Source organism: Antechinus flavipes, chromosome X (assembly GCF_016432865.1).
Source record: "Antechinus flavipes isolate AdamAnt ecotype Samford, QLD, Australia chromosome X, AdamAnt_v2, whole genome shotgun sequence".
Lineage (NCBI taxonomy): Eukaryota > Metazoa > Chordata > Mammalia > Dasyuromorphia > Dasyuridae > Antechinus > Antechinus flavipes.
Genome location: NC_067404.1, coordinates 21,669,615 through 21,687,713, shown reverse-complemented (window position 1 = coordinate 21,687,713; position 18,099 = coordinate 21,669,615). Strand labels below are relative to the sequence as shown.

Below are 18,099 nucleotides of genomic sequence, written 5' to 3'. Positions count from 1 at the left end.
AAGAAGATTTGGATGTGCTGTAAGTGAATTCACTGGCCTGATCTCATTTCTTAATTCAGTCAGTTTCTAAATAAAGTTTTAAGGTATATTTCATATTTTCAAAATCACATTCATTGGTTTGCTTTCATATTCTTTTCTCTTAATGTTATTGCGAATTCTTGTAAGGAGATTATTGCAAAAATGTTTATTATTATTAAGTGTCACATACATATATATTGCATATCTTTTCAAATGTCATTTCATATCAACATGTTTTGTAATCAAAAAGGAGAAGTTTTCACCTCCAATTCTCAGTTTCCTCCTCTACCAAAGTGAGGAAATTGAACACGATGGTCTCAGATCTGTCTGATCTATCACACAGCATAATCAAATATAGTAGAACGCTTTAGAAAATAATTAGAAATCTCTATAGTTCTTGTAGCAACTTTGACTTTTTGTTTAGTTTCTTCAGCAAAAAAATTTGGCTGCTGAAACAGGGTAGAGGCAAGAGCACTCTGCTGGGAATCAGGAAATCTGGGTTCTGGTCCCAGCTCTGCCACTGACAAGCCATAATACCATTGGGGCGAGACACTGGATCATTTCTCTCACTGGAGCAAGGGGAAATCTCATACCAGTTTTGTAAGGTTATTAAAGAGACATATTGGAGCGCTTTGAGCTTTTTCAAAGAAAAGTGCTGCTCTGTAAAGCTGCTTATTCCTATTGACACAGCCATGAACATGTTTTGAAAAAGTATGAATTGAAAACTTATAGGACATGAGAGTGTAGAAGATAAGAATGTACCTTAAAAATGCCAAATATCGAAAAGGAGTTAGAATAATCAGAATTTCTTGAGATCATTTCTTTCTGTAGTCATTTTTCCACTTCAGTAAATGGCTCATTTAAACTGTTCCTCCAGTTTCTATTAGGTTTCCCCGGATGGTTTGAGATATTTTGCTGTAAGTTACTTAAGTTTTACAAAACTTTCTGGATAATTGTCTATTTTCTTCTGACCTATGTCAGTGAAACTCCACAAAAGTTTTCCTCTACCTTAATTTGATGTGGAGGTGACATCCTGGGTTCCCAATGACTACGCTGGCAGAGTAGTCACCCATACAAAACTAGAAAAGCTTCCAGTATAGGCCCAGAAGTAGACCTATGCGTTGTCTGTTATCCTATAGCCAGGACCAGTATGGCTAAATTCTGAGGGATTCATCACCAGAAAGTTGATCACCAAGTGATGAACTTTTAAAAATAGTTTCATAAGTTGTAGTTTAAAAAAAGAAATCTGCTAATAAGGCCTTGGGTGGTAGAGGGATTGTACTCCTGCTATGTGGTAAAGGACTGAAGTTATGGTCCTAACAGGTAGGTTAATAGAGGTCACAATTTTAAAAGACTTTTAAATTGATAATTGACCAGTTTACAGTAAACTTGCCAGCTTCAGTTTTGAGAGAACATCAACTTATTTTAAATATTTTTGCTGTGGAAACCAAAAACATTCTGAATAATGGTTTGGTGAATCAGGAAAAGAACAGAATCATTTAATAAGTAAAACCTTTCTGGAAAAGATTCAACATTTTTTCCAGGTATTTTTAATGCTTTTAATGCTACTCTCCCTACTTCTCCCCATTATTGTTCATTTCTCCTGTAAACCTGGTTTAAAAAGATAAAAAGTTTAAACATTGCATAATCTGAAAATGTCTATAGAAATTTGAGGGGGGAAAATTCACGTGATAGAATGTATTATTAAGATATCATTAGTTCCCTTGCCATAGACATTAAGTGCTTTACCCTTGTCTTTTCCTAGCCTTTATTTGCTTTTTTGAATGAAGAAAAATTTCCTGAAAATGGGTGGATGGTCTATAATCCAATTGAAGAATATAGAAGGCAGGTAAGTTGATAAGTACTGTGCCATGATTCTCATATAGCAAATTACCCCCAAAGATAGTAAATTAAAATAAAAATACACATTGCAATGATCTGTAATTGGTCATGTTCTTTGGAAAGCAGAAATATCCTAATGAGCTTCTGAATTATAACAGAACAATATTATCCAAATTGCAGACAGCATATACTGTACTATTCTGTGATTACTCATACCTTTAGCCTCACATATTCCCAAGGTCATAGTTCTCACTTCATCAGGGACCATATTAATTCCATTTCTTTATTTTCCTCTCTACACAATTGAGGAAGATCTTTGCTTTGTGTATAAAATAAATTCTAGGCCACTATTATAGACGAGTCTTTGACACAGCTACTTTATAGTTCATTTTTTATTTCTGCATTAAATTCTTTAGTTTGAGAGACTAACTTTTCTCTCTGTACACTAGCAGCAGTTGGTGGCTAATATAGGCCTTTTCCATACAAACTTGTGACATTTAAATTGTCTTCCTGAAGTTGCTTGCTCTCATAGCTGCTTATCCAAAGGAAGGTTTGATGAAAGTACATTATTAGCACTAACAATAAGCTCAGACTTTTCAGTAGTGCTCCAAGCACATTATGTGCATTAGTCTCATGAATCTCACCCCAACTCTCTGAGCTTAGAATTTGGTACTGAGTCTAGATTCCTGAAGATTTTATCATTGTGATTTTATAGCTGATGAAACAGACTAGGAGAAGGTGACACCCTCCTGCTGTGGAAAGGGTGCCAGGCTTGGGGTCTGAGGGAGGGGGTTTGAATCCCACCCTCATCCATTGTTAGCTGAATGCCCTTAGTCCACTGCTCCTCCTTGTGGCTCATCACCCTCATTTGTAAAATGGCCTTTAAAGGTCCCTTCCAATTTAAACCTACAAACTCATCAGCATAGAATAATGAAAAGGCAAGTGACATTCCCTCCCTAACATCAGGTTTGGACCAAGATCTCTCCTGAGTCTACATGTCCAACCCTCTTTTCCCAACTCCCTGGTGTTTTACATACTGTCAAGAGATAGACCTCGGACCGAAGGTTGCCTTTGCTACGTACTTAGCTAAGTGACTATAAGGAAAGGTCTTTTCACTTCTGAGCCTCAATTTCTTTGTCAGCGGAGAATAATACTACTTCTGACAGCCTACTCCAGAGGATTGTTGTGGGGGAAATGCTTTGTAAATCTTTGTGTCAGAGAAATGGGAATTATCATTGAAGTTAGTGGTCTCTTACACTTGTGTGTGTGTTTTAGCTGGAAAATTAGTTACAGTAGAACCCTAACCGGATGCTGATGTGGGGAATAAGCCCTGCATCCATGTAATTCCTTAAAAGTTTTAGTAAAGAGAGGTCTGGGATGTCTGGCCCGCGGGCCAGATGTGGCAGCTGAGGACGTTTATCCCCCTCACTCAGGACTATGAAGTTTCTTTATTTAAAGGCCCACAAAACAAAGTTTTTGTTTTTACTATAGTCCGGCCCTCCGACAGTCTGAGGGACAGTGAACTGGCCTCCTATTTTAAAAGTTTGAGGACCCCTGGGAGCAATGTACTATCTCATGACATTTTCTAATTTTCCTAATCGTAACCATATAATTTTAAAAATTATTTGGAGCTGTCGGATAAGTTTCAAAAATCAAGTCTAAATATTTTGTATTTGTGTTTTTTCATTGTTTACAATCTTTTGAAATGAAAACTTGGTCTGTCTGAAGGAAAATTTCAACCCGAGGACCTTAAAAAAAAAAAAAAAACTCCTCTGTATTCCTTGGTTTTCTCTAGTTCGGCCACTGGATCATCACTTGGTTTGTCATCAGATCCAATGTGCTGGAATTTTGTGTTTGAGTGTTAGGTTCTGAAAAGAGTCTATGTGAGGCATTTATTAGATCCCATAAAAAGGAATTCAATTTGAAATTGACTTATGTGATGATTTGTTCTATCACTCGCAATTTCTGTCTCTACTGGATCGATTTGATGTCAAAGAGGAAACTTTGTTCAGACATGTAGAACACATGGACCATTTTTACTTTATTTTTAGAGTGTTAATTGCCCCAAACTAAGATTTTTTTCACTTGGAATGACATAGTGCTAGGTTCCAAGATTGCATGCATATATGAAGTGGCAAAAGGATTTGGTGTTGGACAGCTGTTCTGTTCAATCTTTTTGTTTTTTTCTTACTCTCTGGGCTAAGGAGCGTCTAGACTCATACCTTCTTGAATCCATGGTTTCTGGGCCCAGATCTCAGGAAAAGGCACAGCTTCCAGTCCCCAAATAGATGCCCTCACTAACTCCTTCTTGTGGGTGTAGCAATAAATGAAGGAACAAAGAGAAGGAATAGTTCAGACCCCTTCAGAATTTGAATTTGATGATGAAATTTATCAGGGTTAAGTTGTAGGGGGGGTACTTTAAGTATCATAGCACCACATTTATAGTCTCTTCGGTTTGCAAGTCAGTGCATTTCCCATACAGCCACAGACTAATCAATCCCAAACAACTTTATTTAAGACTCATAGTAGGTGGCAAAGTGAGTCTCCCCAAAGGAGCTTCCCTGTGTATTTTTCTTGATCTATTTACCCTAGAAATTTTGAATAGACTGGAAAAGCTACACCCTTTTGGAAGAAGGAGCAGGAACTTGCTGATTCTCATCTCTACCCTCAAATTGAACACAAGGCTTTCATTTGGTGGGGAAAGGAAAATATGAGTTTCATTGCTATTATTTAGTCTTAATGTTATATGTATTATGTAAGTAGAAAATAGTAATTTAATATGAACAGAGAGGCCTCAAATTCAAGGGAACCTCTGCAACTAAAAATCTGCTTATGTAAACCATAAATGTTTTTCTCCTGTCCTTAACTTTTCTAATTGTCATTGGTGTAGCTAGTTTGTGTTAAATCGGTAGGTTATCGCCACCATGTGGTCAGTGCTGAGTACAAAACTAACTCCAAAGGAACAAAATAGTCCCCAAAATGAAATGTGGCCTGGAACTTAAATTTGAAATCAAATCAAACATAAAATAATGGAATTTGCTCTTCTCATTTGTTTTAAGGGATTGCCCAATGGCCAGTGGAGAGTATCTTTTGTCAATAAACGCTTTGAAATGTGTGAAACTTATCCTTCCATTCTGGTGGTACCATATCATTCCACAGATGATGATCTCAGGAGAGTTGCAACTTTTAGATCCCGTAATAGAATTCCGGTAAGTCCACCTTCATAGCAGTTATCAAAAAATAACTTTTATTAGCTATTTGAGTGTTCCACACAACTCGTGTTCTTGTGACCTAAATGTTCTTTGATTTTGGCAAAATTAATTGTTATATTTTGAAATCTTACTAATTCCAACCCTACTGATTTAGAACTTGTGATCATTTAAATGTAGGATTGCATATTTTCTGGTCTCTAACGTGTTCTCATTGGGATCCTGGGTGAGTCACTTAAGTTCTCAGACAAATCTGAGGGATTTATAAGTTTGCAGAACAGTTGTAGAGCTCTATTGGTAGAAAGAATTTATGTACAACATTGAAATCACAAATCCAAATCCAAAAAAGTCCTATATTGTAATGCTTATGAATTGATATTGATCTGTACTCTTCCTTATTATCTTACTAGCTACTTTTAAATAGCAGGGGCAGATTAGAGTTAGGGTGGAGAGGGTACCTTCTGCCATACTTGATGTATCACAAAAATCACAGAATTTGAGAATTGGAAAGAAGCTCAGCAGATATCTACTTCAACCACATTCAGAAGGTAATCTCCATTAAAACACATCAGGCTTCAAGCAGGGAAACTCACCACCTCTCAAGGCAGTTCATTCCACTCTTGGTCATTGTTAGGGTTGGTTAGGGTTTCTTTCCTGATATTATGCCTATAATTGTCTCTTTGCATCTTTAATCCATTACTTCTGGGAGCCAAACAAAGGAAGGCTAATCATCCTCTACATGATTACCCTTGATTTACTTGAAAATAGCTCTCAAGTCGTTCCTGAATGTTCTCTTTTCTATGCTAAATATCCTCATTTGCTTTCATCAGTCTTTTGTGTTATTATAGACTCAGTTATCTTTCCCATCTCAGTTGCCTCCTTCCTTCATACTCTCTATCTTTTCAATAACTTTCTTAAATTTCAGTTGCAGAGACCAGAATTGAACTCAAAATGAGGTCTGACAAAGACAATGTTGTGGGATTATCACTGAATTATTATTAGAAGCTGGGCCTATCTTATTGTACCCCAAGATTATTTTAGCTCTTTTGACTGCCACATCACACTGCTGGTTTGGGTTTGTGATTTCATTGCTGTATGTAAGTTCTGGCTACCAATAGAATCCTGCAACTGTTCTACAACTCCAATCCCAGAAAATTTTCTGAGCACTTCAGTGACTTCCCCAGGATCACACCAAGAGCTTATAGTTCATTGAAAACTCCTAGGTCTTTTTCAGAGTAACTGCTAACTATGCCTCCCCTATCATATACTTGTAAGTTGAATTTTTTTTTAATATCCAAACGATAGGACTGGAAGATAAGATAATTGAACTTCATTCATTAGATTCAGCCGAGTGTTCTAGTCTCTCAAGATCTTTTTGGACCCTTACTCCTTCAATATGTTAGATCTTAGTTTTATGTCAACTGCAGATTTGATAAGCATGCCATCTGAGACTAAAGTCATTGATAAGTTCCCTAGGATGCTTCCAGGAGACCTCCTGTTCACAAGTACTCTGAGTCTGGCCATCGAACCAATTCTGACTCCATCTGCTTCTGTTCTCATCTAATCCACGTCTCTCCATCTTTTCTTTTTTTTAATAATATTTTATTTTTTCCAATAATATGAAAAGACAATTTTTAACATTTTTACAAAATTTTGAGTTCCAAATTTTTCTCCTCTTCTTCTCCCCTCCTCTCTCCTTGGCTTTTTTTTTTTTTTTTTTTTTGGCTGAGGCAATTGGGGTTAAGTGACTTACCCAGGGTCACACAGCAGGAAGTGTTAAGTGTCTGAGACCAGATTTGAACTCAGGTCCTCCTGACTTCAGGGCTGGTGCTGTATCCACTACACCACCTAGCTGCGTCCCCTCTCTTTTTAAAACAAGAAGCAATTTGATATAGGTTACATATATGTAATCATCTCCCTCTTCTTTCCAGAAACAGTCTGAGAAACTTTAGCAAAAGCTTTGCATAAGTCTGAGCAAACTATATTCATAGCATTCCTTTCATCTACCAATTTTATAATGCTGTTCCCCCTCAAAAAAGAATTAAAGTTAGTCTGGTACGACCTGTTCTTGATGAAAGCACCATGTAGGCTCTTTCTTATTTTGTTTAATATATGAAGTCATCCAAAACATTCACATTTTAAACATGAAGAAGGAGGAGGAGCAGGACAAAAATGTGCTTTAGTCTAAATTTAGAGTCTGTCTGCAAGTTTGAATGGCTACAATTTTTCATTAGGAATCCTTTGGAATCGTTGTTGATCACCGTATTGATCAGAATATTTTACAGTTGATCATTTTTACAACGATCATATTGCTGTTACTATGTTCCCTTAGTTCTGCTCACTTCATTCTGCATTAGTTTATATGTCTTCCCAGGTTTTTCTGAAACCATCCCCTTCATTATTTCTTATAGCACAAAAGTATTCCATCACATTCACATACCACAACTTGTTCAACCATTCCCCAATGGATGGGCATCTTCTCAGTTTCCAACTCTTTGCCACCTCAGAAAGAGCAACTATGAATACTTTTGAACATATGGATTGCCCTTTTCCTTTTTCTTCAGTTTTTTTTTTTTTTTTTTTTGGCACATAGACCTAATAACAGTATTGTACTGGATAAAAGGGTATACACAGTTTTATAGCCTTTTGAGCATCAGATCCAAATTATTTTCCAGAATGCTTGGACTAGTTCATAGCTCCACTAGTAGATTTATTAGGGTCCTGATTTTCCTACATCCCCTCCAGCCATGCTGGATTTTTGTAATCACCATTTCCTTTTCCAGATATTCACCAGCTATCTGTAGAGTTTTTCCAGGATCAAAATCAAGCTCACCGGCCCACAGTTTACAGATTCTTGTCTCTTTGCTTTTTTGACAACTGAATTAGCATTTCCCCTTCTGTGTTCTTGTAGTACTTACCCCTTCCCGCTTTCTATATTTCAGATATTGACAGTGGCTCACTGGGTTGACCCCTGGGGAGCAATTTTTTTTATCTTAAAAGGTTTGTTGATACTCTGAGATGTGCTGTGTACATGATATTTTTATTGTGTTGACATTTTGAATTATTTATCCGTCTGCAACTTTCCAGGTCTTATCAGTCAGAGAAATCTATTCTGAAATTGGTAGCTTTTTCAAAAGGAAGATTTAAGAAATTAAGAGTTCTTTAGGTCTGCTGTTAACATCTGAGTCTAGCAGCTCATGTGCTTTAAAGAATACTTATGGGACATAATTCTGGAATGTAGACCTAATGTGAATTATTTCTTAAATTAATTTGTACTTCTGGGTATCTGTACATGTCTTAATCAACAAGCATTTAGATCTGCCTGCTCTGGTAGTACCTAGCAAGGGCAGGTGCTAGGCTTAGAAAGAGAAAAGCAAAACAATCCCTGGGGGTCTTGTATTCTAACAGAAGGGAAAACATATAGATATGTAGGAATATATAAAATGTAAACAAAGAGAATATAAGGGAAGATGGCATTAGTAGCTTGGAGGACTAGAAAGTCTTCCTATAAGAGTTTCATTTGAACTGAATCTTGAAGGAAACCAAGAATTCCAAGAGTTAAGGATGAGGAGCATTCGAGACATTGGGAATGGCCAATACAAAGTCACGGAGAAAAGAAACGAGGTATTGTGTGTAAGGAACAATAGTTGGGGTATCTAGAGGGAAGTGATATTAGAGGACTGAAAAAATGGGAATAGATCAGGTTTTAAAGAATTTTAAATGCCAAAGAGAAGAGTTGATATTTGATCCTTGAAGTGATAGGGAGGTATTGTAATATGTTACAGGGTGAACTTACTTCAGGGAAATCACTTTGGCAACTGTGTGGAGGATAGATTGGAGTAGAAAGAAAGTTGAATCAGAGGAACCAAATGGAAGGCTATTGCCTTGAACAGATGAGATTTAACAAGGGCTTGAACTAGAAGCGTTTATGAGAGAAGAATTAATGAGAGAGAAGGGGATACAAGCAAGAGAAGTTGTGGAGATTGGAACAGCATGATTTGGTAATTGATTGACTTTGTGGGGTGAATAAAGAGCCAAGTGTTGGCGCTGAAGTTTTAGCCCTAGTGACCAGGTTCATGGTGCCCTCAACAGAAATAGGGAAGTTTGGGGGAGGGTTTGGTTTTGGGAGGAAAGATTAAGAATTCTTTTCTGGACGAGTTGGAGTTGAGGTGCCATGGGACATTGTTGGCATTGCCCAACTGGAATATAGAGGAGAAACTAAGCTGGATATATAGATGTGGGGGTCATCTACATAGAAGTGATAATGGAACATGTAGGAAGTGATGAGGTCACCAGGTAAGAGTATGGCAAGAAAAGAAGGCCCAGGTCAGAGCCTTGGTGTGTATTCACAGTTAGAGGGTGTGCAATACATGAAGATCCAGGAATGGAGACTTCGGAACTAAGTGATAGAAACGTGTAAGGCGGGTAGAGATCTGAGAATGTCATAGAAACCCAGAGAGACCAAGGTATCCAGGAGGAGCCAGTGGACAGCAGTGTCAAAAACTGCAGAAGACTGAGAATTGAGAAAAGGCCATTGGTTTTAGCAAAGGAGTAAGCATTAGTAACGTTGCCCAGAGGAGTTGCAATTCAGTAAGCAGATTAGAAACCAGATTGTAGAAGAGGGTGAAAGGAGAGAAAGTAGAAGCGATCAATGTAGCCAGCTTTTTCTAGGAGTTTGGCTAAGAAAGGAAGATGGATATGGATATGGATATGGATATATATACATATATATATGCAGATGTGTGTCTATATATTCTACATATATACAGATATGTATATCTATAGATATGTATATAGATATATATACAGATATATGTCTACACGCATACATCTGAACACACAGATATATATATATATATATATGTAAAGGATGGCATAGCTAGGATCCAGGGAGGATTTTTCAAATATGAGTGGGGAATTGGCCATGTTTGTATGTAATAAGGAACCAGAAGAAATAAAAGACAAAGCAGATGGAGGGATTGACTATAGGAATAATTTGCTGCCACTGGAGCATGCACATGGCTGCAGGCAGATGGCAGGAAGGCTTGAGGGGATGGCTCGATGACTTGATAGGATGTGGAGGGGAAATGGGCTGGAGGGAGGGGTTTTCTTTACAGTTTCTCCCTAGTGTCTGGCACATAGAAAATACTTTAAAAAATATCCAGTAGACTAACTGGCATGTGGGATCAGCTCCTAGACAGATAATATGGTGCTCCTGTTGGCATTTACCTAGCCATCAGGCACCTGGTTATTAAAATGAAATTGCTCTTTTTGTGTCCCCTTCTACGTCTCCCCTCCCTTCCCTTTGTGTATAAGGGCCATCTCTTCAACAGATCGGAGTTAAGCTAGTGGGAAATGGTGTCAAGGGATTGTGAGATGAGGGAGCTCGAGCTGAATGCCCTTCCCTTCTAAGGTTACCTTGTATCTTGTTCATATATAGTCGGTAGATACTTGTGAATGTGCTGTCATTTCCATTGGAATGGAAATTTCTTGGGGCAGCTAGGTGTTATAATGATAGAGTGCCAGACCTGGAGTTAGGAAGACCCGAGTTCAAATATTAGCAGGCTGATCCTGGGCAAGTCACTTCACCCTGTTTGTCTTGGTTGCTTCCTCTGTAAAATGAACTGCAGAAGGAAATGGTAAAGCACTCCAGTATCTGTGCGAACAAAATCCCAAATGGGGCCACAGAGAGTCAGAGATGACTAAAAATGACCACCACAACAACATAAGTTTCTTGAGGTCAGGGGCTGTTTGTTTTTGATCTCTGTAGCTTAGCATTTAGCATGGTGCCTGCTGTACCAGAAGGGCTTAATAAAATATTTGTTGATTGATGAAAGTAGGAGAGGAGATTCTCAGCTGAAGGACTAAGAGGATAATGGACAACGATCATATTTGAAGAGGTACTCGGTTCTTGGATCTGATTCCAACACTGTCTCGCTACAGCCAAGGTCACGGAGTCAGCCTTCACAGTCTCGGTGGTTTTGTTCTTCCCCCCCTTGCCCAAACCTGTATGCCTCACTACACTGGAACCTGTAGTCACAAAAGACTCTAGGGTATAGCCCTAATTCTTGACTAGAAAAATAGCACATCCCTTTTTGGTGGCATTTACATATACATTTTTGGATGTGAAAGAAAAACCAGATTATACTCGAAGGTTATTAGCTTGCACTTGTTCCCCAAAATATTTTCTAACAGAAGCTTGTCATTGTCAGCCAGGCCTTCCTCCCAAGGTTTTCTTCTTAGTGAGACTTTATCCTAGAGTGCTCACAAGAAGTGCTTCATCTTCACAGAGCCTTTCTCACTGAGTTGCCATCAATATAATCTTAGAAGCCCAAGCCAGAGACTTTCCTCTTCCTTTTTGGAAGTTGGCTTTTGTTGGGTGTGGTGAGAAATCCTATCTTTATAAGGATGACTTTGGAGTTTATGCTTTATAGTTTTGTTTAAACTCCAATTTCTCGACAGACCCAGCAAATGTGTGTGCCTTTAATTATGAATCTAACAAAATTAATTCTAGGTATCATTTGAGGTTTGATTTTTAAAGGTGCCTCTTAGAAAGCAAGCAAGCAGAAAGTGAAATTAGAATTATGGTATAACCAAACCAAATTATAAATATAACACACGATAACACTTCATTTATCTCACAGCAGGAGAAAATGAGCTATTCAGCATAACTGATTTATTCTTTTTAAATGCTGAAATCTTTACTATTTGGATGTGGATATTTCCAAAATATATTCCTCTTCCTTGTTTTCATTGTTGTGAACATAAAATAACTACTCATTTGAGTTCTTCCTTCACATGATACCAAATACATATTAGGGACTTTGCGCTAAGTTGCCTGAGACTTCTGTGCATGCTTTTCAAATTTTTTCTTCTTTTTTTATAATTTTTCTGTTCCTTCCTTCCCTGTCAGAAGTTTCTTCTTGCTGTTGTCAGCAGACTGCTTCTAAGACTTCCCCCTAGTGCCCTCCTATTCCCCAGTTTCCTGCTTCTAATCTGATAGGAACTGGGAAACCAAATCACCTGTTTGTTAGTGTGTTTAAAATGAGAGTAAAGAATCTCAGAATAAAAGACTGAGGAGTTTTCCCTGGGAAAAAAGGAGCCTACACATTAATGCTGAAAATCAGAAAGACATCATGTGTTCAGAGATCTTTTGATTGCTGTTTCTCAAATACATACACTAGCAGCCTCCCCACCTACTCCAGATTCCTTCTGGGCCCCTTGCACTATTCTAAATGGTTGTTAGCCAGAAGGGACTTGCTGAGTTTAGATAAAAAATAATTTTTAAATTTATTTTTGCTGAGGCAATTGGGATCAAGTGACTTGCCCAGGGTCACACAACCAGGAAGTATTGAGTTTCTGAGGCTAGATGTGAACTCAGGTCCTCCTGACTTCAGCACTGTTGCTCTACGTACTGTACCACCTAGCTGGCCCTAGCAAATAATTTTCAAAAATCCTTCTCTGTTAAGGCTGTGCCTATATGATCTCTTCAGAGGTACAATAAAAAAAATGTCTTTTTAAGTGATGAAATCTATTTTTCGTCAATGTAATTCAACCTAATCATACTGTGTGATATTTTCAGAAGTGTTCAGTGCTGTGGAGGGAGGAAAGAGCCATAAAATTGTATGTAAATAATAATAGTTTTTGGCTGATTGATATGCTTTCCTTCATAGTGGTACACATTTCATTGTTGTGCTTCTCAGTGGCTGACAGTATCTGAACTTTTCCTAGGTGCTGTCCTGGATTCATCCAGAAAATAAAAATGTCATCATGCGTTGCAGTCAGCCTCTTGTTGGTATGGGTGGTAAAAGGAATAAAGATGATGAAAAGTATCTTGATATTATCAGGGAGGCTAATGGACAGATTTCCAAACTTGCGATCTTTGATGCAAGACCCAGTGTGAATGCAGTAGCCAACAAGGTAAGCATATTAGTTAATGACCTGATTGGAAATGGTTTGGTTTTTCTTAAACAGAAAGTATTTTATAGGTGAGTGTTATTTTTTGTTAATTAAAATTAATAAAGCTCATAGACTGCATTAGTCAGAACTGGAAAAAATCATAGCAATCATAGAACGTTCCATCTACAACTAGAAGGAACCATTTTTAAGATGAGGAAACTGAGGCTCCCAGGAGGTGAGGATCATTAAGTCCAGCTCCCTCAATTTACAGCAGAGAAAATGGGGAGGTCAAAGGATAGAAGTGAAAGTCAATATTGAAACTGAAATAAGAACATTTTTGTTTCTTTAAGGGGAAAGTTTGGACCACAGGATGGATTTTGGTAAAATTAGTTTTGTGTGATATCATAGTCTAGCCATTTAAACAGCAGTCAGTACATTCTAAGGCAGCTGGAATAGCCTAGCTTTGTACTTCAGGACATTTGGACACACGACTGCTGTGACAGGGTATAGAGCTTTACTCAAAGCTACCAAAAAATAAAATGATTATAAATCCTAATCTTATATACCTCCATTCTCTGTGCGTATGTAATAGTATCTCAGTTCTCTGGCCTGTTTGAAGATACGTGTCATATAAAAGGATTTTCCAAATGACTGAAGCTTACCCTTTTAAGTGTTAGTCTTTTTTATTTTAAATGTTTTTGATACAAACTTTATAAGATGGAACACTTTTCTACCCCCTTATGTGGAAGTTCCGGAAAACAAATTGAACATTATCTTGATAGCTAATGAAGAATATCCATTATTGCTTGCATTGGGCACCCTTGGGACCCATTGAGATGTGAAAGGCTATTTGTCCCCTACACTAAATGGCTCCAAGTTGAATGGGGGGTGGTTGGTTTTTTAGCTCCCTGTCTACCTTTGATCGTTCTTGTCATGGGCGGAGGGAGGCCTCCCACCTCCTGATATCTATAGAGTCGTCAGCTCTCATTTCTTACTACTCTCCTTTTGCCTGCACCAAGCAGGCCTCTTATTTTACCTTTTTATAGTGTGTTGTAGGCTAGAAAAAGACACAGGAACACCTATTAGCTTGTCTCTAAAATGAGGCAGTGGGCCATGAGGGCACTGGCTTTGCAATATCGATTTTGAGTGCTCCGGGAATTTTTCTTTTCCCTCCTTGCTCCAGGCTGTGTTCTGGATAACTGGGATTTCTGGACAATTTGCCTAGGGATAACCTCAAGTGTATCTCTATTTGTCAGAGGTTTATAATGCAGAGGGCAACCACCTTGCCAGGTGGACTCCCAAGCATTGGCTTTGGAAGGAGAGGTTTGACTTCTGGTTCTGCTGCTTATCTGTGAGCTCTTAGGCAAGTTAATTAATCTTGCTGGGCCTCAGTTCCCTCATCTGGTAATGAAGGAGTTGCACTAGCTGACCTCCACAGTCTCTTCTACCTCCAAGTCTATGATCCTGTGATAGTGTCTGGAATGAAACAAGATTCTGAAAAGCTTTCAGTGCTTCTGTAAGTGTCGCCTCCTTACTCATTAATCATGAAAGATCTGATTCCTGGTAAACTCCTCAGCATGCTTCCGGCTACCTGTCTGCGCCATCATGGATTCAGATAATTTTAGGATTGGTACAGATCCAATCCAATTTAAAAAGAGATACCTACAGCTGGAATAAAAGTCCATAATACCCTTCCAAGCCAAATGTGGACTTGTTGGATTGGCCCCAGTTCTACAATATAGACCTTCTGTTTCTTTCTGTCAGGATCTGTAAGAGTTAGTGGCATATATAAAATTATACTTTATTTCCATGGAAATCTTTTTAATGCAGGTATTTAAAATATCAAGGCATTGGAAAGGTAGTTGTATACTTTGAAAGCCGTATTTGAATTTGTGGAACAAGTCAATCTCATTTCTATCCAAATTCAATGCCGTCTGCATCTGTACTTAGTAAAACTGTGTCTCTCGGTGAATGCTGCAATAGTAGAGCTTGCCGGTGACTATTTACAAATGAGGGAACTTGGGTTCAAGCCATGACCCTGCCACTCACCACCTAAATGAGTTTGATACACTCATGACCTGAAGAACCCAACATCGCAGCACTCCAGGACTCCTGACTTTTGCCACGATGCTTCCAATGCAGACCTTCCCTGGCCCCTTGGTCTTCAGGTTCTGTCATGTTGTAAGCTCCTTGAGGGCAAGAATTGCCTTTTTCCCCAGATTTCTATTCCCAGTGCTTAGCATGTTGTAGACACTTAATATTTATTAACTACTGATTGGCAACAGCTTTATCTGTCCACAACATCATCACCACATGCTTCGCTCTGATGTTCTTAAACTCGACCCCCCCTCAAATGTTCCACTCCAAATCTACCTTCCCCTTCCACTCTGCTTTCTAGAATGCCTTCTCCATAATTAATAAACTTCTTTTCATCTGAAACCATTTCCTTTCTCATTCTCTCCATCTTCTGACACTCACTGAGATCCGGCTTCCACCTGTTGAGGAAAAGGTGACCGTACCTGGCCATCCTTTCGAATAGTGGTTGTGCTTTCACCCATATCTCAGACCCATTGGTTGTAATAGGGAGTCAGAAGACTCCTCGTTCCCCGTTGCCTTCCTTCTACCATCATCATCATCCTTCTCCTCCTTTGAGGTTTGTTCAATCCAGTCGATATTCTGGATGTTTGATGCCTGACTTAGTCTCCTTCCTCCTTCCTGTCTCTCCTTTCCCCCTCTCCCCCTCCTTAAGGCTACTGCATCATTTCCCTCCAAGGGTTAGAAATAGACAGGAAAGGGAACCTTTATGTGACATCTATAATGTGACTGTCCTTTTCCAATCATGTTTTCTTGGCAGCCAGCCTTACTAATGCCTTCTTGCTCACCCTTTTAACAGTCAGCCTGAGTTAGTGTATACTTTCCTTCTTTACTAGCCTTTGGTGGAGATGATTGTGTTCCTTCAAAGTTCTCAAGCCTTTTCCCTAGGATGTGCCAAAACGCAGACCACTGTTGTCTTTAAACAGATGGACGCTGTGGTTTTTACACATAAATCACTGTTCCTTATTACAATGGCAGGATGATCCATTGCTAAATGGAACAGATTTTAAAATGAGAAGCCATAGTAATAACCCAGCTTTCCTCTCCTCTCCTAAGTATTTAATGCTGACCAAAAAGATGACTTTAATTACATTGTGTAAAAAATCATTTGGAATATAAAATCGGGCATATTTGTTTCTCCCTCCGTGTCAGAGTGTATTCTCTTTCCATGAGTAACTCACTTTAATTTTATACCTGCATATAAATTTGTGTAGAAGGTGGACCTTTCAAGGCCTGCCCCACTTACTTCAATTCATTTGTAAAACTGTGATTATAAAGCACTTTGAAAACATTGCATGTTTTTTTCTTTCTTAGGCAACAGGGGGAGGATATGAAAGTGATGATGTCTATCACAATGCAGAAATTTTCTTCCTGGATATTCACAATATTCATGTCATGAGAGAATCCTTAAGAAAACTGAAGGATATAGTTTATCCTAATGTAGAAGAATCTCATTGGCTATCAAGTTTGGAGTCAACTCATTGGCTAGAACATGTCAAAGTAAGTCCACTTCGAAAATTAAAGTCAGGGACTTTTTAATTTATCATTGTCCACTAATTTATGAAATGTTTCTATTTGGAGTAATGGACATTTGAATTTGTTACCGCTGTTCATTTATTGAATACAGCCTAGTGTGGTACTGAATTGGCAGTACATGTTAATCCTGGAAATTTGCTGTCTGATCGATACTTTCTGGAAGTGGGAGACATGGCTTAAATAAAGGAAGTAGCCCTGATGAATCTGGATTCAGGTGTTTCTTTAATGGAGACTCTCCCACACGCATTCTAATGAGCTTCATCGTGCTTTTAGGGCACTGATAAGCTTATTATACATTCTTTGGTGTATAATGCTTATGTCGTTTCTTTAAAAAGCATTTTAGTTTTTCTTCCCGGGTTATTTATACCTTCTGAATCCAATTCTCCCTATGCAACAAGAGAACTGTTCGGTTCTGCAAACATATATTGTATCTAGGATATACTGCAACATATCCAACATATAAAGGACTGCTTGCCATCTAGGGGAGGGGGTGGAGGGAGGGAAGAGGAAAAAAATTCGGAAAAGAAACGAGTGCAAGGAATAATGTTGTCATTATAAAGTAATCATTAAATTAAAAAAAAAACATTTTCTTTAGCCTGGGATCATGATATTTGATAAGAAAGGGGGGGGAAATTTCCAAGAAGGAAGGCTCTAATGGGATTTAGTGATTGATTGGAGGTAGGGAGAGAAGGAAAGGAAGAAAAGAATTAAGACTAAGGTTTTAAGACTAAATGGTAAGAATGATAAAACCTCATTAACAACAGTTTGATTTTATCATTGACTTTTGACTTTTCCTTGACTGGTCCTAGATTTATGAGGTTTTATTGAGGTACTACAGTCAAAGGAAAAATACCGGGCTTGTCACATGACCATTAGAATTTTGAGAGTTCTTTTCCATATGACTATAGAAATGACCAGTTGTAATGATAACACAAACATTTGAATGGACTGACTCAAGACTTGTCTGGCCAGCTGCGTGGTACTATCAGGGCAATGGGCATTTTTTATCACTTGGTTCCATTGTAGATAGCCCAGTCTTTTCTATCACTGAGGTGAGACCTTTATCGTGTTCTGGTTCTGGGGTTCCTTGTGATTAGTATGGTGTTATCTGTATATAACATGTGGGGAACCCTATAGGGAGGGAATCCTTTTCTGTCTGATCTCTGGGCACACATCTCCCCTGCTACTGGTGACTACCTTTGGGAGGAGAGCCTTTAAGCGCTGCATTTTATTCTGATGAGTCAGAGGGGTTTTTTAAGCTCAATGAACAATAAACTCAGTGGGATCTTATATTCTTGCCACTTGTGTGCCAGCTTATTGTGGAAAATCCTTTGTGAAAGGCCTGCCTATTTCCTCTTCATATTCATGTCCAGACTATTGATAGAAGTTTTCAAGAGATGAGAAGTTGGCACTTGCTGTTATTTTCTTGGTCACCCTTTTTGCCCGTCATTTTTTCCTTTCTTTTGCAGCTTCTTAGAGGTTGATGAGCTAGCTATTTAAC

At 38.4% G+C, this 18,099-nt stretch overlaps 1 protein-coding gene across 3 annotated transcripts in view; it reads left to right on the top strand.

Annotated features, from left to right (window-relative positions):
* Positions 1 to 18,099, top strand: part of MTM1 (myotubularin 1) — a 97,898-nt gene that overhangs the window by 67,757 nt on the left and 12,042 nt on the right. For all 3 annotated transcript variants that reach the window (XM_051969317.1, XM_051969315.1, XM_051969316.1), the window contains exons 7-10: positions 1,784 to 1,867; positions 4,920 to 5,069; positions 12,801 to 12,989; positions 16,377 to 16,562. In XM_051969317.1, the coding sequence (XP_051825277.1) occupies positions 1,784 to 1,867; positions 4,920 to 5,069; positions 12,801 to 12,989; positions 16,377 to 16,562 (609 nt within the window). The remainder of the gene's footprint in view (positions 1 to 1,783; positions 1,868 to 4,919; positions 5,070 to 12,800; positions 12,990 to 16,376; positions 16,563 to 18,099) is intronic.